The sequence below is a fragment of the Phyllostomus discolor genome, chromosome 7, assembly GCF_004126475.2.
Source record: "Phyllostomus discolor isolate MPI-MPIP mPhyDis1 chromosome 7, mPhyDis1.pri.v3, whole genome shotgun sequence".
NCBI classification, from domain to species: domain Eukaryota; kingdom Metazoa; phylum Chordata; class Mammalia; order Chiroptera; family Phyllostomidae; genus Phyllostomus; species Phyllostomus discolor.
The window spans coordinates 14806290-14833412 of record NC_040909.2 but is presented as its reverse complement, the minus strand read 5'-3'; the positions used below and the strand labels follow the sequence as shown (position 1 = coordinate 14833412).

The 27123-nt window shown below is 43.8% G+C and overlaps 1 protein-coding gene across 4 annotated transcripts in view; it reads left to right on the top strand.

The window, feature by feature from the left end:
* Window positions 1-24132, top strand: part of CNOT10 (CCR4-NOT transcription complex subunit 10) — a 59550-nt gene extending 35418 nt beyond the window's left edge. For 3 of the 4 annotated variants that reach the window (XM_036030555.1, XM_028518362.2, XM_028518361.2), the window contains 7 exons: window positions 105-185; window positions 13873-13986; window positions 17764-17894; window positions 18755-18790; window positions 18993-19120; window positions 22739-22814; window positions 23709-24132. In XM_036030555.1, the coding sequence (XP_035886448.1) occupies window positions 105-185; window positions 13873-13986; window positions 17764-17894; window positions 18755-18790; window positions 18993-19120; window positions 22739-22814; window positions 23709-23860 (718 nt within the window). In that variant the 3' untranslated portion in view covers window positions 23861-24132. The remainder of the gene's footprint in view (window positions 1-104; window positions 186-13872; window positions 13987-17763; window positions 17895-18754; window positions 18791-18992; window positions 19121-22738; window positions 22815-23708) is intronic. The other variant, XM_036030556.1, reaches the window with a different exon arrangement.
* The last annotated feature ends 2991 nt before the right edge of the window (window positions 24133-27123 follow it).

The following is a 27123-nucleotide window of genomic DNA, read 5'->3' as shown; positions in this document are numbered from 1 at the left end:
TTTTGTCTCAAAAAATTGCACGGGAGTGAGGATAGAGAAACAAAGTTTAGCATTTAACCATTTATTTGTTGCTCTTCATAACTGAGAGTCCATCTTTATTTTAGCAGTAAAAGCCATGATGGTGATAAATTCATTCCAGCTCCACCTTCTTCTCCGTTAAGAAAACAGGAATTAGAGAACTTAAAGTGAGTATCTAAACAAAATTACTGTTGCGTTTATTGAAATAGCACGTCGTTTTTGATCTCCCTTATTCTCTTAGTATTACGAATTACACGGATGGAATGCCAGATGTTAAGCCAACCTTTCAAGCTTGTGACAAATACTACTGATCAGAATATATTATCTCTTTCATAAAATGTTGGATTCAGTTTGTTAATATTTTGTTAGGAATATTTGCTTCTACAATATGTTCGTTCACAAGGAAGGTTGGTCCTTGCCTTTCTTCCCTTGTAATGTCTTTGGTCAGGTTTTGGTTCCAGGGTGGTGATGAACAGATAAATGAGTTGGGAAGTGCTTCTTCTTCCTCTGTTTTCTTAAAGAATTCGTATAAGATAAATGTTATTTCTTGCTCACATGTTTAGTAAAGTTCACCAGTGAAACCATCTGGCCTAGGGTTTTCTCTCTGGGAAGCGTCTGATAATTAATTCAAATTCTTCAATAGATGAGTGCTATTCACATGTTCTACTTCATCTGTGTCGGCTTGAGTAGGTTATAGTTTTATCTATGTACATGATAAGCCCCATTATTACTGCTTTGCACAGTAATGTACATGTTAAAGAAATTAAAAGGAACACAGTAGTCTTTTATGTTTAGCTGCATAAATACCATTTCTTGATGATTTTAGTTTCTATAAGATATCATTTCCCTTCAGTGTGAAGATGTGAAGACAGCAGGTCTTATACAGGTCTTGTTTTGCTAGGTGTTTTTTTTGTTGTTTTGTGTTTTTTTTAAGATTTTATTTACTTAGTTTTTTTTTTAAGAGTGGGAAAGAGGAGAGAAACACTAACGTGTGGTTGTCTCTTGCACACCCCCAACTGGGGACCTGGGTGACAACCCAGACATGTGCCCTGACTGGGAACCGAACCAGTGATCCTTCAGTTCATAGGCTGGCACTCAGTCCACTGAGCCACACCAGCCAGGGCTGCTAGGTGTTATTTTTTAAGTCTAGAATTGTCTTCATCTCATCTTTATTCTTGGAGGCTATTTTCACAGAACACGGAAGTCCAGGTTGGTGGTAGGGGGCGTTTTTGCTCCTCCAGTCTGATCGGTCTGCTCTTTCAGGACGTCACTGTACTGTCCTCTGGCCCCCGTTGTCTCTGATTAGAAGTTCACAGTCATTGCATGTAGGTGATATTTTCCCTCTGTCAGGATGGATTGTCTCTCTCTGTTTTCCAGCAGTTAGGTTATGACGACTCTAAGTCTGATTTTGTTTGATTGTAATCCTGCTTGGGGTCAGTTCAAGTGAAAAGAGAGTACAGTTAAAATGTTAATTATACACTGCTGGTAGCATTGTAAATTGACATACTGCTTTTGGAAAGCATTTCATTTATTCACATTTTGTTTCAGCAAACATTAGTGCTAGTCTTGTGCCAGGTGCAGGGAATCAAAAATAAAAGAAAAAACGGTCCTCAAAAGCAGATGGCCAACACTTAGCAGAAAATGATACTGGCTAATAGGTTAGTTGTTAGGTGGGGAGATTGGGGATGTCTTCTTTCTCGTGATGGTTGAGCATCCTTGTGAAGGGGAAGCGGCCTCACTTGACCATTTTGCGTCTCTTTCATTCTGCTCACGGTGCTCAATCCGATGCGAGAGTTCACTGACCACCTGCATTTCTTGATCTGAGAACCTTTATTTGTTCAGTTTACCATTTTCATACTGTGTTTTGCATCCTTTTCACTTTTATAAGGATTCTTTTTTTTTTTTTTTTAAGGATTCTTATATACTAGGAAATTGGCCTTTATTATTTATTTGTCTTGTGACATTGTTCACGATACTCACTTAATAGAGTAGAATTTCATTTTTTAGAGTCATATTTATCAGTATCATTTCTTATCTGCCACCCATGGGAGTGGGACCAGCTTGTCCCGTGTCTCTGCCCCTCCTAGCAATCTTAAAGTGGTTTCTTCTTCAGTTCTGCAGTTGGTTTCTTCTTTAATTCCATAGTTGTAGGACTTCCATTCAGCTTGATTTCTAACGGTTCTGAATGATGGTTGCTCTATAGTAGTTGTAATTTTGATGTGGTTATGAGAGGAGGCAAATGTGTTTCCTTACGCCATCTTGACCAGAAGTACCTCTTTACTTTTTTTTTTATTTCATGCAGTGTTTAGAAGAAGAAAGTCCTTTATGCCTCTAAGATTTTAAAAATAATCCATCCTGGCTGGTGTGGCTCAGTGGATTGAGTACCAGCCTGCGAATCAAAAGAGTGCTGGTTCAATTACCAGTCAGGGCACTTGCATGGGTTGTGGGGCCAGGTCCCCTGTTGGGGCACGTGAGGGGCAGTGGATCCATGTGTCTCTCTCATGTTGATGTTTCTCTCCCTCTCTTTCTCCCTCCTTTCATCTCTCTCTAAAAAATAAATAAGTAAAATCTAAAACTAAATAAATAAAAGAATTTATCCATGTTTTCTTCCAGCATTTTCACTGTCACACTATCACAACCACCAATCTAAGTCTTTGTTTCATTTCATGTTTATTTTGGATAAACAAGTAAGTTAGGAAGTCTGTCCTTATTTTGTATAATTTTTCATAGTATAGTCCATAGAACTGTACTATGGAACAGAACCTTAAAACGCTAAGGTTTTATGTCTAAGCAGTTTTATTTAAATTAGATTTTTATAAAATAACATGTTTATTTACAGGAACCAAGTATAAAGGACACAGGGACAAAAACTAGGGGTGGGATGGAAATGGGAGGGAGGTGGGGAGCACTAGGGGGGGTGGGCTGGGATGGGAGTAAAAGACAGAAAACTGTACTTGAACAACAATTAAAATTAAAAAATAGGAGAAAAATAACATGTTTATTTCTCTTTGCATTAAAAAAATCTGGAGGGCCCTGGCTGGTGGAGCTCAGTGGATTGAGTGTGGGCTGTGAACCAGAGGGTTGCGGGTTCCATCCCCAGTCAGGGCACATGCCTGGGTTGTGGGCCAAGTCCCCCGGTGGGGGCCATGTGAGAGGCAGCCACACATGATGTTTCCCTCCCTCTCTTTCTCCCTCCCTCTCCCTCTAAAAAGAAATAAATGAAATATTGTTTTAAAATTTAGAGGGATTATATCAAAACCATTATAGTCATTGTCCCTGAGTGGTGGGATAATTGATACTTTTTTATTAGTTAGCTGTGTTTTTCTAGCTATTTAAAAATGGAGCTGTTGCATTCATGTTAGTGATACACCCCTCCTGATACCTTGGCTCTTCAGAGGACACTGGCCAGCACGTGTGCCCTTTTCTGGTCGTGCATCCTCAGGTCTGCGTGTTCATGGCCGAGCACTGCTGCCAGCGAGCACAGGGCGCCAGGCACCCTGCTCAACGAAACAGTAACTTCCTGTGTCTTTGTTTAGTTTTATTCTGTCAACTTATACCATACATTCCATCCTGGCTGGTGTGGCTCAGTGGATTGAGCGCCGGCCTGTGAACCAAAGGGTTGCTGGTTTGATTCCCAGTCAGGGCACATGCCTGGGTTGTGGGCCAGGTCCCTGGTAGGGGGTGTGTGAGAGGCAACCACACATTGATGTTTCTCTCCCTCTCTTTCTCCCTCCCTTCCCTCTCTAAAAATAAATAAAATATTTTTTTAAATTATACCATAAATTCACACTTTGCAGTGATACCCTCTCTGTCCTGGTGTGTGTGTGTGTGTGTGTCTCCATATCCCCACAGTGTCCTACGTCAGGAAGAAAGAATTAATCCTCTGATTATATGGAAGAAAATCTTAAGTCACAGACTTAGTTAGAAATGAAGAGTTGGTCATTTAAGGTCTTAAAAGTAGTATTTTGGTTTTTCAAACTTGACAATGATAGTTAAATATTTTTCCCAATTATCATTGGTATATTAAAATTTCTTGAATTCTTATTTCCTGTATGAGTCATAAAATAACAAGAAAATAAAAGTGACAAATTTCATGAAACAATGGCAAAAACAAAATATACAGAAGAATATTTGCTGTTAAATGAAATAAAATTGAGTTTTTACAAAGCAATCAAATTTCAACCATATAACTAAAATAATTCACTGTGCCAGATTTTTGTCTTGAGTGAGTGGAAATGTATGAAAACAAGGCAAATTAAGGAAAGCCAGACTGTGGTGTGAAGTAAACGGGTGGGGAAGAAGTGGGCTGTGAAGCTCAGCCAGGGCAATATTTAGGAAAACACTCGAACTTACTGAAAAATGTACCATTGTCCCCCAGTAAGTCTAATGCCTCTAGAGATGCCACTGTTTATGGAGCCACCCACATTTCATATTTATTGAAGGGTTCATGTGTTTTTAATGTTATTTTATATGGTGAAAGTCCAAGTACAGTCCTGTGCTTCTTAGTAACATTTCAGCCACAGACCCCATATATGACAGTGGTCCCAGTCCCATAAGGTTATGATCGCATTGAAATACTCCGGCCTCCTGGGGACATTGTAGCACAGTGCGTTCACTCACATGTCTGTGGCGATAAACAAACCAACTGCTCCACCAGTCGTATAAAAGTATAGCTCACAGAGTTATGTATGGTACCTAATACTTGATAACAAACTCCTATGTTACTGGTTTATATGTATTTGATATACTGTACTTTATCGTCATTGTAGTGTACTTTTTCTCTTTCTGAAAAACGGTTTGCTATAAAACAGTACGTGCAGGATGGCATGCTTCTCAAAGAGTTTTGTGCCTCTCATGGTGTAATTGTTTGCTTTGCACATGCCCTAGCAGGAGGATTGGGGATTTTCAGGGAAAATGAAATTACTTCCCTATTCTTGCAGAGAGGGGCCAAGGCTTTCCACAGGGAATTCCATCATCATAAAGTGAGGTGAAGATGGGCTCGCTGGTATACAGTGACCTTTTTTCCCTTGTGGAGCAGATGGGAGAAAGGAAGTGGGACAAGATGGAAGGAGCCTTAGGGTAGGTTTATAAAAAGAACTGCTGTGCAAGACAGTAGTAATGGCAACATGGAGACAAATGGTGGAGGGAAGGAACCATAAACGATTTGTGTCGTAATTTTTAAAGCAATAAAAGCTCACGCACGATGCAGTTGGGTGCGATGAAGGGCAGTTCTATGGCCGGAGCCAGCTGTCCTCTATGGAGGGAAGAGTCCGTGTGCATCGGTTCTGTGGAGATTGCGATTTCTTAGAGATTTCTTCTAGTTCTGACCTGAATTCTTTTATGTGATTGGAGCTGTGTGTGACTAGTGTGTAGTTTAGTTTTTATGGATTATTATATTCGACCCCTTGTGCCCCATAATACCCAAGACACCAATGCAAAACCTCATTTCCTATTTCTAGCATAACTAATATGCAGTAAATTATCAAGACTGTTCTAATGGCCACTTCTTACGGTATGGGTTCACAGCCCTTTGAGTATTTTTCAGTTCCTTTCATTTGCACATAAATGAAGATGGCTCCAAAAACATTAATTCTAACCAGGTTACAAGCATGCTTTCAGAAGGCCTGTGACACCTGGAGCAATTTCAGGACTCTATATTAAAATGAAGGTAGGTTTCAGGAAAACATTCTCACAATTAAAGTGGAAATATGAGCCGTTCCCCAGGTCACGGAACACGGCTCAGAGACTAACCGAACTGTTTCGTTGCGGGGCTCAAGTGAGCAAAGAGGCACTGATAGGAGGGGCCAGGGAAGGCAGGCGTGTAACGGCAGGGGGAGAGGATTACCGCGGGTCCTGAGCCACTCCGCTCCGCAAAGCCTTCCGTTTCCTTCAGGCAGCAGAGCACATACGTGGATTCTTCTGTCTTCGGTCAAATAAATGCTCTGATTCTAAGTTTTTAAAATAAAAGGTGATTCTGCTTCTAGGTATTTAGACAAGAGAAAAAATAACACGGACACACAAGAATTTCAAAGCAGCTTTACTCATCATGATAGACAAAAACTAGAAAATAACCTAGGTATTATTCATCAGCAGGAGAATGGATAGCGAATTGTAGTTCATGCTGTATATTGGAGTACTACTCAGCTCTAGAAGGAGAGGAATTACTGATGCCCAAGTTAACCTGATTAGAGTCTCAAAACACTTGTGCTTTTTTTTTTTTTTACTTAGTATAAGATACATGTTGTATAATTCCATTTATACCATTTATATGATAGGCAAAACTCTACAAAAATAATATATTTTCATAGAAATTAGAACAGTGGTTGGGGAATTGGAAGGAATCATTTTGGGGTGACATAAATGCTCTGTATCTTAATTGGGTTGCTGGTTACATATATCCAGACTCAACAAGCTGTACACTTAAAATGGTGTATTTTAATATATATAAACTATACTTCACTTAAAGTTTTTAGAGGTATTTTGAAATTTTGCAAAATTAACATAATTCTAAAATATATTCTTTTGGGAAATGTTATTTAACCACTGATGATTAATAAGTGGTCAGTTTCCCTTACACATCATTTATGAGGTGGCATGACATGGAAAACTGGTTTTCTTAACCAAAAAAGTAAAAAACAATTCCTCTTCTTGAGTTTAACATGTGTTTCTTCCAAGTGCAGTGTTCACTGCCAAATCCACTCACCACGTGTGGCTGCCGAGCGCATGGAGTGTGGCTGGTGAAGGTGTGATACCCATATTTCTGGGGGAGAAAAAAACAAATTTTAGAGCTCCCCCAAAAGTGTAAAATGTCAATAATTTTTGTATGGATTATATTTGAAAGTTTTAAATGTATTAGATCAGCCCTGGCTGGCGTAGCTCAGTGTATTGAGCTCAGGCTGTGAACCAAAGCATCTCAGGTTCGATTCCCAGTCAGGGCACATGCCTGGGTTGCAGGCCACGGCCCCCAGCAACCGCACATGGATGTTTCTCTCTCTCTCTCTTTCTCCCTCCCTTCCCTCTCTAAAAATAAATAAATAAAATCTTTTTTTTTATTTTTTTAATAATAAATAAATGTATTAGATTAATTAAGATATGTAAAATTAGTTTTGCCCGTATCTTTCTACTTTTTTAGATTTGCCCACCAGAGAATTCTAAATCTCACTCACGGCTCCAGTTCTGTTCTGTTGGACTGCGCAGCTCCACAGCCTTTGAGCCGTTTGACATGTCGCATTTGTTGACATACGGTTTCTACAAATGTGTGATATTGTTTCTGTGCCACTTTTCTCTCATGCCACAGGTTTTCGCTGAGTATCTCTTCAGAAAAATTTGTATCTTTAAGAGGCCTAATGTCCAAATGAATCTTAGAATAGAAGCTTGTGCAGGATTCATATTATGGCCATATGTTTTGATTTAATTATTAATGTTGCCACATGCATTTGGAGATTGATTTTCTTATACAGTGATTGGTTTATAAGAGTGTACTTTTAAGATTTTCTTTTTTTTTAAGAGTCAAACATTTATTGATTCTCTACCTATAAATTTTAAAAACAGTTTTCTTGAGATATAATTCACACCCTACAATTTACCCGTCTGAAGTGTACAATCAGTAGTTTTTAGCATATTCACAAATATGTGTACCTTTCACCACAATTTGAAAAGATTTTCATCATCTCAAAAATAAACCTGGTACCTTTTAGCTAAAGACCCCTTTACCCCCAGTCTGCAGTCCTAATTAACCTACTTTCTCTGTGGATTTTCCCATTTAGACTTTCATATGAATGGAATCATATAGTATGTGGACTTTTGTGACTGGCTTCTTTCACTTAAGATAATGTTTTCATAAAGGACCCATGGACATGGACAACAGGGTGGGGAATGACTGGGGGTGGGGCGGGTAGGGGTGAGCAATGGAAAAATTGGGACACCTGTAACAAAACAAAATTTTAAAAAAATAATGTGCCCTAGCTGGTGCAGCTCAGTGAATTGAGCTTGGGCCTGCGAACCAAAGGGTCGCTGGTTCAGTTCCCAGTCAAGGCACATGCCTGGGTTGTGGCCAGGTTTCCAGTGAGGGGTGTGAGAGAGGCAACCACACATTGATGTTTCTCTCCCTCTCTTTCTCCCTCCCTTCCCATCTCTCTAAAAATAAATAAATAAAATCTTTAAAAATATTTTAAAATGTTTTCAAGGTTCATCCAAGTATCATGTATCATATTTTATTCCTTTTTATTGCCAAATATATTCATTGTATGGACATACCACATTTTATTTACCATTTAATTCATTGATGGACATTTGGATTATTTCCATCTTTAGGCTGTTGTGAACAGTGCTGCTATAAACATTTGTGCCCGAGGTTTTGTGTGGGCGTGCGTTTATTTTTCTTGGATGTAGATGTAGAAGTAGAACTGCTGCGTCATGTGGTGATTCTGTTTAATCATTTGAGGAATTGCCAGGCTTTTGTAAAGCGGCTGCACCATGTACAATCCCAGCACTCATGTATGAGCATTTCAGTTTCATTGCATCTTCACCAGCACTTGTAATTGGCCTATTATTATTATTATTATTATTATTATACATTGCAGTGGGTGTGAAGTAGTGTTTTCTTGTGGTTTTGACTTTCATTTCCTTCAGGACTAATGAGGTATGGCATCTTTTTTTTATTCAACAGGCATTTGTATTAGCTTCCTTAGAGAAGTGTTTGTTCAGATTCTTTGCCTATTTTTTAATTGGGTTACTTATCTTTTTGTTATTAAGTTATGAGTTCTTTATGCGTTCCAAATACAAGACCCCTAACAGGTATATGATTTACAAATATCTTCTATTCTCTGGGTTGACTTTAGACTTTTTTGAAGGTGTCCTTTGCATCACAGAAGTTTTTCAATTTGATGAAGTTCAGTTTCTCTATTTTTTTTTCTTTATTTGTGTGTGCTTTTCATGTCATATCTAAAAATCCTTTACCAAATCCAAGGTCATGAGGGTTTGTGTCTGTGTTTTCTTGTAAAAGTTTTATAGTTTTCAGTGCTTACGTTTAGGTCTTTGATCCATTTTGAGTTAATTTTGGGGAAGAGTATGAAATAAGGCCTTGACTTGATTCTTTTGCATAGCGGTATCTTAATGATAATAAAGAAATAAGTTCATCCATAGGATGAGTCCCTATTAACATTTCATGCTTACATAGTGGTTTAATACCTGTCATAGGTATATACTGGCCTTCCATGTAGCTTTTTACAGGACATCATTGTTGTTCATTCCAAGGTTTTGATAGTAGCTGAAATTTTAATTTCTAAAACTGAAGTGGAGGCTGCTCTGGAGCCTGGGAAGGGGCATAACAACTGGAGAAGGGAAGGAAGCAATGTTGAGGCGAACAGGGGTGATGTCTGTACGAAAAATTAAAGTCAAAGCACATAACATAAAAATGTAATTCAGTTTCTCCTTTTTTCTTTAATTAGAGGCTCAAAAATGGATAAAAGGAAATGTTCCGGCCAAATTTAATGAAGCCCAGTTAAGTTATTTCACAAGTATAAATTGTAGAGCCTGGAGTAGTTCGTTTAGACCCTGATGTAACACTCAGCGAATTACTTCCCATTCAGTGAAAAAGGACCTCCATGGCCCGATGTTTGTAAGAGAAAATGAATCAAACAAATGGTCAATAACATAAATAGTATAGACACTTTTAGTGTGCTTAAGGAATCATATTTCTTTTGCTGTTAGCCTGGTTGTTCTGTTGTCTCTCACGAGACACACCTAAAGCAGGACTATGGCTAATAATCTTCTGAATCTCCCATTGCTCTTGCCCCGGCCTGCTAACCAAGTGCCATCCTACTGCAACCTGTCCGTCTGACCCACTCTATCGGAGAAGGAACCTGTCTGTCTGACACTCCCTCACGTTATCGCAGTTGGCGTTCACGCTGGCATGATTCACGTCTGCTCCCAGCGCTTCATTTGGGTGGATGTGATGGGACTGATTACAGGCCAGGGTTAGAGTAGTTCTCCAGTGGTCTGCCCCCCTGTGGAAACCCCACAGGGCCACCGCCGACACTGGACAAATCATCTAATCCCTCTGGGCTTTGCTTCTCTCTGCCAGCAAATCAGCAAATTGGATTGGGTGGACGAGGTTCTCTGAGATGCTAGACTTAATTAAAAAGAAAAACTCTCCAGCTTCTTTGTACTGGGCTATTTGTTTTGGATTTGGGTGTGTTCGTCAGTGAGATTCTTTTTGTACAGAACTGTTCCTAGAAAGCAAAACATTTGCAGAATATGTGAAGTGAAAAATTTATCTAATTTAACTTAAATTTTCTTAAGAGTTGAAAGTTGACAGATTTAACATTTTCTAAATGGTTGTAGATAAATGGAAATGGTTTTGGGGTTTTTTGGGGGGGGGTTGAAATTTTAAAATTCAGTACCATAGTTTTTTGGAAGAATTTTCTTACTGGACTTTTGTAAGTACCACATGCTAACCACTGGAGCGCCTCTTACTGGATTTTTGCTGTCAAGTTTTCAGGCAGTGTTTGTTATGAGGTCGGCTTTGTGGATTTGTTTTGCTTTGACCAATGTTACTTACTGGATTTACGCCCATCTGAACCTCTCCCAAATAAGGGTTCAACTATGTCAGACACTTATTTTAGATTCATTTAATTTACAGAAAATAATGGCTTGACAGATTTTAATGCCCAGTCTTGTATAGCTGGTTGCTGTAATTTGGTGCTTTGAGGAAAGTTTTTTTCCCCCCTTTTCTTTCTTCTTCATCCTTTTCTTTTCCAAGGGCCGGCGATCTGTGGCCCCAGAGCCAGCTCCTCCAGCAGGAGGGGGGGAGTGTGGGGCTGTGACAGGCCCTTGGCGGGGGGCCGGGGCTAGCGTGTCTCTCCCCTTGAGGTATAGTTCTTCCAGTCTGCTGAACTGTCAGATCCACTGAGGGCCTGGGAAAGCGGATTGGACAGTGACTCGGGGAGTAGCGGGGTGGGGGGCCAGTATATTAAGTAGCAGCTATCAAAAGCAATGTGATTTCTCCAGAGGCTTACTAGGTAAAGCCATGCGTGTTTGCAGTGTCCCCAGTGTGCGGGAATTATGCAGAAGAGTGCGTGCGGGATTGTTTCCTAAGAGGACAAGGAGGACGCGGGAGAGGGTGATGAGCGGCGAGGTGGGGTCCGGGTAAGGCACAGGGGGAAGCGGAACGGAAATGTTACTTTGAGTTTCATGCGGTGGAACTGACTTCATTCTAATGTTTCTTGATCAGAAAGCCAGCCTTCAGTTGTTGCGTTCACATATATTTAAGTGCTTTCTTTATAGAAAGATCGTTTTATTATTAGAATCTTTCACCCTGTTGTGATGTGACATGGTATCTCCTGGGAAAAGGGGCGACAGTGGAGGAAAACAGATTTTTACCTTCTACATAAGTATGGTTTGGACTTCCTGAGAGGCAGGACCTGTGCCTCGGATATTACATGACTGGTTTCTGGACCCAAAGTGGGCCTGACAGGGGGCTGGCGTGGTGATAGCCCCCTCCCGTCGGGAGAGGCCGGGCGGGCTTTTCCCAGCGGGCCTGCCCGGGGTGAGGCTGTCCTAGACTCCAGGACCCGGACACTCGGCTGGGTGGCTGCCCTGCCTGCGGGAGCCCGGAAGGAGGCGCCTTGGTCGCTGGGTGGCCTGCCCCAGGGGGCCAGGCGCGGCTCTGGGTGCCTGCAGAGTAAATGTAAGATTTGAAAACGGTGGTCTTCGGTGCATACCCATCAAACGCCTGCCGCAGGCGGTGAGAAACTGCGCTAGCCTTTGTGCAGGGAGCAAAGGATGGGGGCTTCTCCTTCTAAGGAGTGCGAGTTTTGCCCCCATCTTTGGCAAAGTCACAAATGAAAATGGATATTAGACTTGGTGTCCGTCATTCGTATAGGGCCTGAATTGACGGTCTTCTCAGGCCTCTGGAAAACCTAACCCAGGGCTTTAAAATTTAAGTTTTTTCTTTTTCTTCATAAGCAACACACACCTGACTGATAAATGAATGTTCACTGTCATCTTAAAACAAAAACTCCAAGTAAGCCAGAAGAGGAAACTGAATTACCCTAATCCCTAATCTCACGGCATTGGGAGTGACCCACTGGAGTACTTCTGAAAGTGGGAGATAACTAGCCAGTGCCTTCCTCCTTTGGGCCGCGAGTCCTCCCAGGGAGAACACCGCCCCTCAGGGGGCCGTGGCCACAGGGAGTCTAGCTCCTGGAGACAGCTGTTGGAGACTCGGGGATATTGACAGCAGGCTCGTTAGGAAAATCCCTTTGGAAGTGGTACTGCTTGTCTGCTCTTAAATCATTCTTCTCTGTGAACGGGGTTCAGATTTTCAGTTATATGCTCAGCAACAAAATTTAAACTTGTAACATTTGGATTATGTTTTCTTTTTAAAATGACAGCAGGAAGACAATACTTTCAGGGGTCATTTCTATAGTTCATTAAAATGACAGCAGATATGTATATGTGCATAGTTATATATGCAGTAGAGAAATCGTAATGTAATCTTTCTGCTCTAGTTTTAGGGCGATCTTGTGAATTGATAGAGAAGCGCTCTGATAGGATGGGGGGAGCAGTGAGTTGGGAGTCCACAGTGTTGAGCGTTAGCCTGAATCTAGTCATATGCTCTAAGCAGGAGAACAGTGTATGTGATCACTTTGAACCTCAGTGTCTCCGTCGATAAAACAAAGAACCGAGGTGGGCAGTCTGTCAGCCCTGCCCTTGTGGCCTAAGACCGTACGTGTCCATTTCCGTTTGCCGTCTCCGGGGCCAGGCTACCTTTCCGTGTCATTAGAAATCGAGGGGCTGCCTTTCCGTGAGTGGGTAATTTCTGAAGGCTCCAGCAGCCAGGACTGAGCCAGTGAGAGGAAGCAGCAAACCACTCCTGAGATGGCCCAGCTGTGCTTTTCCTAGAAGGGCCATTTCTTGTCGGGGGGCTTTGGAGTGTTAGAAGACTGCGGCAATGTGGTTACCTTCTTCCTGAGGCTGAAATTACAGCCTCAGTACATGTAATGATATACATATGCATTGTCATTTGTAAACATACCTCAAAACCCTCTATCTAAGTCAGGTCGTTTGTGGCCGGCCGTTCAGACTTCATTTCTATTTGACAAGGGTTTATTTTAAGATCGCTTTGTGGGATGGTTGTTTAACATTCAGGTGATGTATTCGTGTCAGGTCTTCAGCCAGACCTGCTTTAAATGAGCCGCATGTTAAGTAGAAAATTGAACAAATGTAGGTTTCCAACCCAGCTTAGCAAAATCAGTGTAACTTAATTTTTTTATTTTCGCATTAATTTATTCAGCCTGGGTTTTTTTGTTTTGTTTTGTTTTCTTGAATATTTACTTAGGACGATAGTGCCTGTATGACTGAAATTCTTTTAGATACTCGTGATATTGTTGCGCAGTGAGAACTATAGGCTTCTTAATAGGCTCAGAGAACAGCACTTTACAGTAGCTAAGTTAAATGGATTTTTAGTAAGTTAATTGTATTTTTTAACAAAGTCACAAATGTGTAGGAAGAATAACAACTGCTTCTATAGCTTTATTTATAGGATGTTAAGAGAAATGTTACATTATCTTTTTACAGGCTAAATATATATTGTAACTCTCGTTGGTTAATTTGTTGGAGACTGGGTCAGTTGGATGGAAGCTAAAGATGATTTAGGTAAACAGCTATACTGTGCTTCAGGCAGCAGTTTGTACGCCATTCTAATTGTTCACCACCAGTATTGTGGCTTCTTCTCTGCCTTCCTGGTATCCACATTGTCACAGTCACAATTAGCGTGTCCTTTCCTGTGTAACAAATGTGACCGCTGCCAGCTTTGCAGCTCCAGCTCTCAGCCTCCCTTTTATGTTGCAGATGCTCCATCCTGGCCTGCAGTGCTTATGTGGCTCTGGCTCTGGGCGATAACCTCATGGCTTTGAATCACGCAGATAAACTTCTTCAGCAGCCCAAGCTGTCAGGCTCTCTTAAGTAAGTGTGACTTGCCCTGCGCGTCCCTGGTTTGTTTTGTTTGGGGTTTTCAGTTAATGTGTGGTGCGTGTTGCTACTTTTTACTCCCCCAGTAGAGTGTGTACTATCTAGGGAAAGCAACTGATAATTCCGTGGTTGGTGGTGAAATTTTTTCACTTTCTGCCCCTCGAGGATTAATGGGAATGGCACTGCCGCCTCAAGGATTAGGCAGAAACTTTGGCCTCTCTAGTGTCTATCACTAGGCCTGACTCAAACATATCAGCACAGCGTGGTGTTGCACGTTAGCCTCGAAGTGAGATGAGTCCTACAGAGACAGACTCAGGCCGACAGCTCGGGGGTAGGGGTGGGCATCGTGGGGCGGCAGGATCAAGCAGAAAGGAAAAAGAACTCACGGACACAGACGAGTGTGATGGTGGTGGGGATCGGGGGGTGGGCGGAGGTGGAAAGCGGGTATAAGGGTGATAAATGATAATGGAGAAAATACAATAAAAAATAAACTATTAAAAATAATAAGATGAGTCCCCTGAAGACCCACAAAAAAGGGAGTTTGGTCACCATGATAAATCTCTTTTGAGGAATGCGGTTGAAATAAATAAGAATTTTAAAATATTTTTCCAAACTACTATCCCATTTCCTGAGTACGAGTTTTATTCAGACATTTCAGTTGCCTCTTTAATGATAGTATCATTGCCATTCTAGATTTTTCTAAAGCACACCGTCATCTTGTATGGAATTGAGTGAGTTGCGGCATGCAATCTTTGTACAATGCCGATGCTAAAAATAGTGTCCAAAGCCACAAATACTCTGCATAACACTTTGCAGTTGTTTTTTCATTCATCCCGGGTGTATGTTCTTATAGTCTCCAAAGTATAATACTTACTCATTTGCCTTTTAGTGATCTTTGTTTATAAAATGCAGCACTCAGAATTTGAGATCATACTCAGAAATGATTGTGTAAATGTTTATTTTTTTATCTCTGAAAAAAAATACTACTTTATATAAACATCTAAAATTAGCATTGATTAAGGCTGTTTCAGGCCAGTGTTCCCCAAAGGTAACTGGTGCATCCAGTATCATGGGGCTTTGTCACAACTTCAATATACGGGAACTCCTGCTCTCTTTGAGAAAAGCTTGTCTGATATCCAGACGGGGGGGGGGGGGGGGGGGGGGCGGATCCTGAGTTCAGTCCAAGGCAGTCGGGGTGCCTCTAGGAAGGTGCCTGTGTCCTCCCTGCCCAGCCCCATGAAACACCAGACCAGAGCCGCAGCTGCCATAGGGGTTGCAGTGTTCGGATTGCGGTGCGCATGGGCATTCTTAGAGTAGTGTCTTGGTTTTCTTTTTAACAAAAACAAAACACAGCTCTGACTAGTGTGGCTCAGTGGGTTGGGCATCCTGCAAACCAAAAGGTCACTGGTTCAGTTTCCGGTCAGGGCACATGCTTAGTTGTGGGCCAGCTCCCCAACTGGGGGCATGTGAGAGGCAACTGATTGATGTTTCTCAGGCACATCAATGTTCCTCTCTCTCTCTTTCTCTCTCTCTCTCTTCTCTCTCTCTCTCTCTCTCCCTCTCTCCCTCTCTCCCTCTCTCCCTCTCCCCCCCCCGCCCCCTCCCTCTCCCTCCCTCCCTCCCTCCCTCCCTTTCTTCCCCTCTCTCTAGAAATACAGAAATAAAGAAATAAAAATAAGGGTGAAACATAAATCCTTGCTGCCTTTTCTAATCCTTTGGTTGACATTGTGATTGCTATTCTTAAATTATTCCATGTAGATTCATAATCTGGCATTTGCAGTACAGTTGTTGTTTTTTTTAAAGACTTTATTTATTTTTAGAGAGAGGGGAAGGGAGGGAGAGAGAAACATTGATTGGTTGCCTCTTGCACACCCCCAACTAGGGGCCCTGACTGCAACCCCGTCATGTGCCCCATCCAGGAATCGAACCTGCGACCTTTCAGTTTGTAGGACGTGGCCCAACCCTCTGACCCTCACCATCCGGGGCTGCTGGACAGTTTTTAACCTCATTTATCAACTTCTTCCCTTTGGATGCCAAAGAAACAAAATTCCTTCCTAGATTATATGATTTCTTAGCTAATTTCTGAGGGATTGGCTGAGCCCTGTCTGGTCATTTCTTTTTAATTCTCTGAACCTCCCTAACACGGGTGTCTGAAACTCTGTGTGCGGCAGGGACAAGCAGGTCTCTCTGCATTTGGCAGAACCGCAGCAGCGTCATCCCCCTGCCTGTGTTTCTGGCCTTCGCGTGTCGTGGAGCCATTTCAGTTTGGTTTAAAAAATTATTTAAGTCCATTCACAGAGAACAACTTGACGTTTTGTTTGAATTTATGTGTTTGTTTTTTTGTGATTATTGGCTTGTGGATACTGTTTTAATGAAAATTTTAAAATATCTTATTTCAAAATGTACTTGAAGTTACTAATTTTTTTTAATTGTCATTTCTGTGAGGGTGTTTCGGTAGGGAAGCAAAACAAAAGGTCACTGCAACACTGCTAGTTGGAAGAAAGAAATTGCTTGATAAAGAAGTAAAGAGCCCTGGCTGGTGTGGCTCAGTGGATTGAGCATCGGCCTGTGAACCAAAGGGTTCCCTGTTCGATTCCCTGCCAGGGTGCATGCCTGGGTTGCAGGCCAGGTCCCCAGTAGTGGGCACAGGAGAGGCAACCACACATGGTGTTTCTCTCCTTTTCTATCTCCCTCCCTCCCCCTCTGTCTAAAATAAATAAATAAAGTGCTTTTAAATAAATGAATGAATAAAGAGCTCTGGAATGATTGATATGCATAAATGCCAGGATATGGTCCATTTGAAAAGAGCCCCAGATTTGGGAACCCTAGGCCCATGTGGACAGACTCGGTTGGGTTCACTAGAAGAGGTGAGACTGAACTGGCCCTTTAAAAGGAGAAGTCAGATAATGGCTTGTGGAGATGAGGCCCAGCTTTGAGCCCAAGAAGGCAAGCCCAGGCATGAGCAGTGGGTGCGCCCTGCCCAGGACACTGTCGGGTAGGAACAGAGGAATCTTGGGGGAGTAAGAATCTTGACTGGATGTGGGAAAGCGGGACCAAATTGTGGAGAGCTTTAAATCGGTAAAAATCTAGTTTTTGTTCTCGTGTAGAAAAAGTCATTAAGATTTTGAGCAAGGGTAGATCACATCTAAAGCCTGTCTGAATTTTGAAAAATCAGTCGGGTGATCATGGGGAAGTGGCTCAGAATAAGAGACTGGAAGAAGCGGGCTGTCGTAAGTGAGGAGGATGTGCGTCTGCTCCAGCACCCCGGGCATAAACCAGGCGGTTAGGAAAGCAGGAGCCTTTGGAATGGGCGTCACGTAGGTGCAGCTCAGATCCGGCCCCAGTCTGGCCTGGTCTCTGGTGCAGTTCGGCTTTTCCAGCAGCGAAGACGGGAGGACTCCGATTCTGAGGCCTCCCTCAATGGGCATCCCACCTTGGGCCTGCCTCTTGTTCCAGACCCTCATTACCTCCCTGGCTTAGTGTTCTTTTCCGTATAGATAGAGCAGTATAGATTTGCCAGTTTGGAACTGCTTTCTTAATTGATATGTGTAATTTGTACCTGTGTAGATAGTATAAAAATGATTGTTGTATGTTTTAAGATCATTTTAAAGAAATAAAATTTAGGTGACCCTTAAATGATCCATTTATAAACTGAGATTTCAATTCAAGGAGTTGAAATATATGAAACATATACCAAATCTTATACATGGGGTATTTTGTGAGGACCTACTTTTCAATTTGAAATCTTTTTTATTTATCTTTTTATTTTAGGTTTTTGGGTCATTTATATGCTGCAGAAGCCCTCATCTCTCTGGACAGAATATCTGATGCCATTACTCACTTGAACCCGGAGAATGTCACTGATGTCTCCTTAGGGATCTCTTCAAATGAGCAGGACCAAGGTTAATGAGGACACATTTGATCCGAAGCGGTCACCATTCCCACCTCCTGCTGTATCTCAGGCTGTGTGGAAGTATAAGGGCACAGTTGTGGAGGGAAGGAAGCTTTAGGGCGGCTCGCTACAGTTTTGTCTGTAACGATTTTGTAGTAATTGTTCGCTCCGTAGACCTAAGAGTTGATTATCTTACGGCCTAAATTCTAACTTTTAAAAGGCTGATAGTATTAGAACTATTCATTTTGATTCTCATACAGTATTATTCTCTCCGGGAGGATTCCATAATCCACAGGAAGGTAAAATACTGCATTCAAAAGTCAGTTTTATGCCAAATGCTGCTGCTAAGATAAAGACTTAGAATTGCCCAGTGGATGATGGATTTAACATCATGGATGTCGTAGAAGCTTTGGTCGTGTGGATGGTGTTAAGAGAAGGTTTAATAAAACAAATAGCACAGAATTGTGAGTAGCATCTGAAATAGGAAGTGATAAATTTATTAAAATTGAAGTTATATTTATACTTGGATTGTTAACTATGATTTTATTTCTCTATCATTTTTTTCATTATCACTCAGCAAGAAATTTAAAAAAGACATCCTCATCTAATATGAAAAAAAAAGTTTTAAATCATGGCTAAGTTTTTTTGAGGGAGTGAGACTGGCATTCACTTTTTAAGGTTATTTCTCAGATTTGAGGTGGTAGGTGGTGGTGGCATTCTGATGTCTTTTCATTGAATGTCCGCTACAAGAAAAGTAAATACTGTTACAGTTGCCTTGATACTAGATTTTCATTTCATAAAGAAAGCCAGGTTCTTGGACTATATACTCTTTTGTCCAGCTTCCTCACATTTATCTTCATGTCTTTGTAGGATCGGACAAAGGAGAAAATGAAGCAATGGAGTCCTGTAAGTGACAAGTTTCCTAAATGCTTAAGTAGCCTGCTTGGCCTGCATCTCAAAGATTTAGACTGGAGCCTTCTGTGTCCTTCATTCTCAGCCTGAGGAGCAGAGCTGTGCTTTTGCCCATCAGCCCCTGGGGCAGTGGATTGGGTTGCTCCCTTGCCCTTGGCCCGGCCTCTTCACCAGCGTCTGTGCTCTTTTTCCCCAGCTGGGAAGCGGGCCCCTCAGTGCTACCCCAGTTCCGTCAACTCTGCCAGGACCGTGATGCTCTTTAACCTTGGCAGCGCCTACTGCCTGAGGAGCGAGTATGACAAAGCCCGCAAGTGTCTGCACCAGGTGAGCCTGCAAGGGCGGTGCCAGGCCCCGCTGTAAAGCAGCCAGCAAAGGGTGTGGAGTGTGGGTTTTGGGACTTTGGGGCTCCTGGTGAGGTTGGTAAACCTTCAAATACCATTTTCCAAGCTTAAAAATATTCTTGCAAGGTAAACAACCCATCAGTATTGAAAGTGAAACTAGGTCTTGATTTCGGGGTAAAAAGGCACTTAGCGGAGAGTTTTTTTTCTGATGATTTTGATAATTTAAATTTCAAAAGATTGGAAACCATCTAAATAAGGGATCACTTAAATAATGGTGCATCCACTTAGTTGAACACTGTGTAGCTGTAAACTCTGTATGAAAATGATGATATCCATGACGTATTTTTTCTTTTAAAAGATTTTATTTATTTTATTTTTAGAGAGAGGAGAAGGGAGGGAGGGAAACATCAGTGTGTGGTTGCCTCTCTTGCACCCCCTACTGGGAACATGACCCGCAACCCAGGCATGTGCCCTGACTGGGAATCAAACCAGTGACCCTTTGGGTTGCAGGCCAGCACTCACTCCACTGAGCCATTACCAGCCAGGGCCTCCATGACATATTTAGTGAAAGCGAGATGTACAACAGTCTCTGTATAATCCTGTATGTGTGTGGAAGATCTCTGAGAGGACACACCAGAACCTGCTAACATGGCTTTCAGGGGTGGCAGAAAAGCGCACTATGGCTGGAGCACTAAAAAGGGAGACTTTTCACCAGATATTTGTATACTTTTTATTTTTGAATAACATGAATCTATGCCTCTTCAAAATGTTAAATTACAAGTATACCTTTCAGAAAGACAGGGTTTGGAAAGTACCAAAGGAACTCCACATACGCTAAAGAAAGCTACTGGCGATGTGTAACTAAAATAGACCTCTGAATTCCACCACTGGGATGCTGCATCATCAGCAGGTCTCAAGGAAGTTTCTGATTGGACATCTTCAGGTCACCAGCCAATCCCTGGACCAGCCATGGGCACGGACATTTACCTGTAGTGGGGCAGCACGTCCCACCACTGGCAGCCCCAGAGGGATTTCACAGAATTGGAAAGTAGTAATTCCTCCAAAGCTATCAGTTCAACAAGTCAGCCGTGGGAAGAAGTAAATAAGTGGGCATGATACAGCCCTGCCCCTGTGGAGATGATGCCTTATTAAAGAAGAAGTATAGCCCTGGCTGGCGTAGCTCAGTGGATTGAGCTCGGGCTGCGAACCAAGGCATCGCAGGTTCGATTCCCAGTCAGGGCACATGCCTGGGTTGTAGGCCACAGCCCCCAGCAACCGCACATTGATGTTTCTCTCTCTCTCTCCCTCTCTCTCTCTCTCTCTCTCTCCCTCCCTTTCCTCTCTAAAAATAAAATAAAAATAAAATCTTAAAAAAAATCTGCAATAGAAACAAAAAGCAAAATTGTTAAAAAAAAAAAAAAGTACAAGGTCAGAGGGTGTACAGATTTTAAGATTTTTAACATGGAGAGTTTGTTCCAAATGACATACTCACCAGCAGCACGTGAGAGAGCCTACCGCCCCACATGCTGTCGGAGTGACCGAGACTGAAATTACCCCCACTCTCAGGATGGGGTGGCTCTGGGACGCTACCTCCAACGAAGGCCACTTCGTTGTGTCCAGCAGGCAGAACGTAACCACAAGTGGTAGTGGTGTTCAGTCAACTCAGTGGTTTCTGGTCATCCTTTCTCCTTTAAAATCAGTCCAGTTAAGTGATGGACTGTCCAGGGAAACGTGTGATATTATCTGGGAATTGAGTAAACGTGTTAGATGGGTAAGAGTTCAGCTGTCTCGCTGTTCTCAGCGGCAAGGCGAGGGTATTTAACAGCCCCTCCGAAAGCGCCCGTGGGCCCTGAGGACTGCAGCAAACCGGCCTTTTGATCTAAAGTTACAGCGTGTATGGTCTAGCCCGTGGTCTTGTACAGCAGGTGGCCCTGGCGGCTGCCACGCTGGGAGAGACAGATGGGGTCAGGCTGGTTCGGGGTCTGAAGGGGGGTTTGTTTTGGTCCCTGGGTTTTTAGGTTAATCCAATGGCTGGACCTCTGTTAATTGGGAGGCCTGCCCTGCCTGGGAGGGCAGAACACGGATGCGAAGGGCTGGGGAGGGCTCCCGAGAAGACGTTTCAGAGGTTGCCTGCCCACCGCTAAGCCTTCGGTACAGCCGGTGAGCAAAATGCTACGAAGTCTCACAATGGAAAAAGCTGTAGCCTGTGGTCAACGCAAGGAACAGCAACAACAGAAATGACCTGTGTTAATAGCCGGTTGGAGGGAAAGTGGAGATTTTAATCTTCACAAAATGCTGTAAAGGTGATCCTGCCAGTATAATGGGGCCTGGAGGTATAAAATCTCGTTTTCTGAACTGAGTTGTTACACCTCGGTGGGAGGAGTAAAAAGCTCCCCGCTTCGTTCATGAGGGACTGGGATGCATGTGCCCTGGACAGGAATCCCCACAAGTCAGGTTTCTTCTGATGCTGCCAGGACCCAACCGTGGGCACGTGGCTGGTCCCATAGACGCCTTCCGCATTTGCGCCTCGGCCTGCGATGCAGTTTCTCCCATTTGCTGCCTATCAGACACAGGCCCGGCGAGGAGTAGGCGGGCTTCCTTGCCCCGAAGCCCTCCATCAAAACCAACTCTCCCTTCTCTCTCTTCAGAGTCACAGTGCATTCCCTTCCCTCTCTCCCTAGCAGCTAGGTAGATGTGTTTGGATGGTTGTCAGTGACCTGCGTGCTCGTTTATGTTCTGGGTGTTTCACCCTCACACCCATCTCTGGTCAGTACGTGCTCGTAGACATACACTCTCTGGTTCGATGAAGGGCTAAGGTGAGGGAAGGCTGCAGCCCAGAGCGGCCCGGGCTGAGGAACTGCACCTGTCATCTCAGAACCTTTGCCTGGCGCAGGCCAGGCCTCGTTTTGTGGGGGCTGGAAGGGAGAGAAGCTGCTGGCCAGTGCTGTGGCTCTCCTCTAGGAAAAGACAGCATGTTGCCTAAGCAAATAATTTTATTTGACCAAATCATACCGTTTCAGTCCTTAAGAATGAAGACATTGGATAGGCTTAGTGGTGCTCATTTGTCTGTACCTCCAGCCTTTTAAGCTTGAATTCCCATTGTTGACATTGGAAGCTTGCAGGCTACAGCACTGGCCTGTGACTTTGGAAAGCGAATGGGCTGCAGGTTCTACTGTAAGTGCTGCTGCGTCTGTGGCAGGAAGCACCACAGACTTGGCTGGATGGGCGTGGTGCGGGATCAGGAGGGCCCGACCATCCATCTCAAAACCGAGTCTAGCCAGGGGGCAGAAGAACCCCAGGCAGGTGAAAAGCAAGGGGAGAGAAAAGCTTTCTCCTCGGAAGAACTCATTATGGATTAGGCAAGGGAAATACTTAAAAAGCACACGTCTAGTTTTACTGGTAGGGGGTCAAGACAAAGGCATCTGAGAGCCATCAGAGCAGAACTCGTGGTCCCTAGGAGGCCATGTGGGAATGAGCTTGAGTAAGTTGGCTAACTTGTCGTGTGTAGGCTGACATCCTCTTTGTTTTTGTTTTTGTTTTTAACTTGGAGTTTGTATCTTATGCTGCTGGTTTCACGAGTGTCTTTTTGTTCCACGCACAGGCAGCTTCCATGATCCATCCTAAAGAGGTGCCCCCTGAAGCCATCTTACTGGCCGTCTACCTCGAACTGCAGAATGGTAAGGGACTCTTCTCTTTGACACGGAAACTTTGCCTTCCTTGAAGATATTGCCCATCAAGTTCTTCTGAACAAAAGTGGAGCTAGGGGATTTTTGGTATCTTACAAATTCCTGCTTCTTGCAAGTTAGGCATATTTCCTTTTACCTGTGAAAATGCAGAATAGCGTAACTTCCGGACAACTATGATTAACCCCTACGGATGGACCTTTCTCCTGGGCAGCCAATGACTCTGACTGAGACCGTGAGTCAGACCGCCAGCTGCTCCGAGCTGTACACCCGAGTATTTTGAACGCACATAATGACTTTTACACCAAGCCAGTTTTTGCTGGGAATTATTTATCCAAACCTAAATCCTGGTTATACCTCTGGAGCACATACAACCTCCAGGACATGGCTCCCTGGGAGAAAGGCTGTGGGTCCCACACAAGAGACAGGTGAAGTGGGAGAGAGATGGAGATGGGAGAAACCAGAAGAGACAGGAATAGTGAGAATTGAAAGTCACACCTTCTTGTGTTTCACGGGAAGGAATCCTTAAAAGGCTCCCCTCTTTACAGCTGAAGAAGGGGCGTTAAGTGTGTGTCACCCGGTAGGCCTTGGCCTCTAGATTCTTTCCGTGCATCCTACCTATAGATGGGGTTCACCCTGGGCTAGACCTTAGAATCACTGGGGGGGGGGGGGGTTAAAAAAATCCCACCGCCATGCCACTCCCGAGATCTCCTACATCAGAATCTGTGGGGTTGGGAAGGAGGCCTTGGGTGGTTCCAGGGTACAGCAAATGTGCTGATCACTTCTCTTCCAGGACCTTTTACCTCCCTTGCAGAATTCTGACCGCTTGCCCTGTGTGTGGTGGTGATGTTGTGCGCTGCTTTTTTTTAATGGGAAGTGTTCTTGCAGGTAACACCCAGCTAGCCTTACAGATCATCAAAAGGAATCAGCTGCTCCCTACAGTGAAAACACTCTCGGAGATGAGAAAGAAGCCAGTGTTTCAGCCCGTCCACCCGATCCAGCCCATCCAAATGCCGGCTTTCACTGTACAGCGGAAGTGACATTTTGCTCTTGGAAAACTACTACCTGAGACCCAGGGGAATATCTATGGGCCTTTTTAGTTGTATCGCAGCAAAATGAATAAAAGACAGATGGTGAAGGGTGCGAGTCTAAAGATACCATTTGAAATGATTCTAACCCCTGATTATTTTTGCCAGAAAGTTACTTAAAATTAAGGATTCACAAATTAATTTTCATCTGTTTTTCTTTAATCTTTGGAGCGATTATGTAATGTCTGTGTCATAGGCAATTAAATCATGGTCTTATCAGAACAGCCTCATATAACATATTTTGTCTTTCTTGCAACTGTTAAGAGTGTTTTGGCATCTGAGACTTAGTGTTAAAAGTTTGTAAAATCGAGAGAACATCAGCCACAGACGAGGAGCCTTCCAGAAGCTGACCCGGAGGCAGAGGGGAGGAGAAGTTAACGTACTTTATACCTCGTTATGAATAAAGGGACCGTAAAATGCATATGAAACCCATAGGGCTAGTAACATGGACCAAAAGAAGAGATTACTGATCTGATAGGAATCCGTTTGCTTAAAACTCACAAATGAAGACAAGCAAGGGTCGAGGCACCGGTCCGGGGTCGCCCCCTTGCACCCTCGCGCAGAGGCACTGATCCTGGAGTCTGTTAGCAAGTTGTTCAAGGTTTATTGCTAACCCCTTTGCAAATGCAAACAAAAGTTTAAAAGCTTCTATCCAAGAGATAGGTTTGTGTACCAGGATTGACGTGGCCACAATTTGTGCATTGGGTCAAATACTAACTTGAGGTTCAGGGGGCGGGGGTGAGTCATACAGACTTGCTTTAGAAAAATTGGGTGACTTCCCACTTAGAATCATGTTTGGTAGACTCATCAAAGCTGGCCATTTAGTATCTCTTGCTGTTTACATCTCTTCAGTTCCCAGATTTGGAAACCCAGTGTAACAGTGTAACACACTAGCTGAATGTGATTTCTGGGTTTCATAGCTGGAGAGGGAAGTGTTTGCATAGCACACGATTTATCCAGAACTTTATCTGAATTACTCTGGCTGAAATCAAACGGAGTTTATAGGGCTGTGCCCCAGAACTGAGGACTCGTCGTGTACTAGACATTGCGCTCAAATTACTCAGACACAGAGGTGGGGTTCTTCCTTCACGGAAAGGTGGGATGGGTGTGCGTATGGCTTCTCTTGCTCTTTTGTCACATTGCTGTAAAACACAAGAGATTCTTTCCAGGTAGGCGCAGAATACAGGCTTTAGCTTGCTTGGGCCTCTGGAAGCCTTTTCCAGATGAGACGAGGCCCCTTAAGCTGGTCCAAGTCTGCAGCTTCTGCTTTCCCGAGCCAGACGAGCCCCAGCTCCGTGGGACCCACTCCTCTGCTGCAGGACGGTAGCAGCCGGAGCGTTTTCTGGAGAGAGAGCCCACAGACCTCACGTTGCTGGGACCCCAAAGATCTCAGTTTGTGAAGTGGGAAGAGGCTTGTGATTATACTGAAAGATAATACAACTTGGGAAAAATCTCAAGGAATCAGAACATCCCCTGCTTGCTGGTCAGTTTGTGGGAAGGCAGGAATCACTATGAGGCCCGTTCAGGCCCCGTGTTGCCGTGTTAAATGAGACTACATTTGGCTCCATGGAGCAGAACATGGGTCTGTGGTTTAGAGGATGCATGTTTTCCTCTCACATGAGAAGGGTGTCTGTGGGCACCTGCCTGCCAACCTGAGTTGCAGTTCTCAGTGACGCCATCAGGCACTCGGCCATATTTTTCCACATGACTCGGCATTTGGGCTTTTGTCCTCACGGTCACGAGATGTTCCAGCATTACACCCACATGGAAGGCAAGGAGAAGAGGGCAAAGGCAACCTACCTGGATGGGAGACTGTTGGGACAAAGCTTTCCCAAAAAACTGCAGCAGACCCCGGCTTACGTCACCATTATCAGATGAAGTCATGCAGCCATCCTTGGCTGCAGGGGAGGCTGGGGAAGAAGTCACCACCAGTGACTGTGGTAGCTGCTGGGGCAGCCCAGTTAAATGTTTCCCCAGCCGGAGAACTCGATCTGATACCTTGTGTCAGATTAAGATTCCAGCAGCCCAGCTTTGCCTTCCACAGCCCACCCTCGGCAGATTCCAGCCCCGTAAACCGTCAGCTCTTCCCCTCTGTGATTGTTACTGGTTCTGTCAGCCAGGATGCTTCTTCTCCTCTATTTGTCCTGCCTCCGTTTGTTTTTTGTTTGTTTTTTAATGATTTTAGAGGAAAGGAAGGGGAGAGAAAAACAATCAGTGTGTTCCACTTATTTACACATTCATGGGCTGATCCACATATGTGCCCTGAGGATTGAACCCACAATCTCAGTGTTACCAGGATGATGCACTAACCAACTGTGCTACTCGGCCAGGCCTTCCATTCCTATTTGTTAACATCACCTACTAACTGAGGTAATCCTAAATTTGCTAAAAGGTTTTAAATGTCACTTCCCTAGTGTTTTTCCTGGTTGTCCCCAATTTCTGCCCCCCTCCCCCCTACCCCCCCCCCCTGCCCCATGTGTCTCTTCTGATTTATAACTTTTCTTCTCTGGTATGTGGTTTTCTGTAGTCTCAGACCTGCGGGTGCTGTAGGCATTAACCTCAAACGATGGCATCTTATTTTACAGGGATGTGAGTTCTGAGAAGAGCCCCGTTGAAGCTCCACCGCCCCATTCAGCTGCAAAATGGGGCAAAATTCACTGCAGGGATCCCTTTACAGACCCAGTGAGACTGACCACAAGTGTCCCCCCAACTGCAGAGTGTGAGCCCTCAGAAGAGCTGGGGCTGTCCTCCATTTCACCCCCTGGTTCCTACCACATAGGAGGGCCCCCCTCAGGGCTCTGCCCTAGCCACTTCCCTGACTGGTATCTAGGCCTTTCCCAATGCCCTTCCACTGCCCTGCTCAGGGACACTGCTCAGCCTCTGCCACCTCTGTCCTCACAACGTGTCCTGACTGGTATTCCCAGCAGTCGCAGTCTGTTATCGGACAAGTTACCTAGGAGCTCTGGCCCCGACTGACTCAACCCGAGTGACTTAGAGCAAGGGCTGGGATCACTCTTGAAGTTCTCCGACCGGTTTGCAGGAGGAGGGTGCCTTTCCTCAAGGCCCAGTGTGAGGGTTAAAATGAGGTAATGAAGGCGAAGCGCACCGTTTAGTGCAGGAGAGCTCACTTACTGTCTAGTTGCCTGCAGGACCCGCTCAGTCCAGTCCTCTCTGTCCTTCCTCTCAGTGGTACCTGCTCAGTCTCTCCCGGCCAT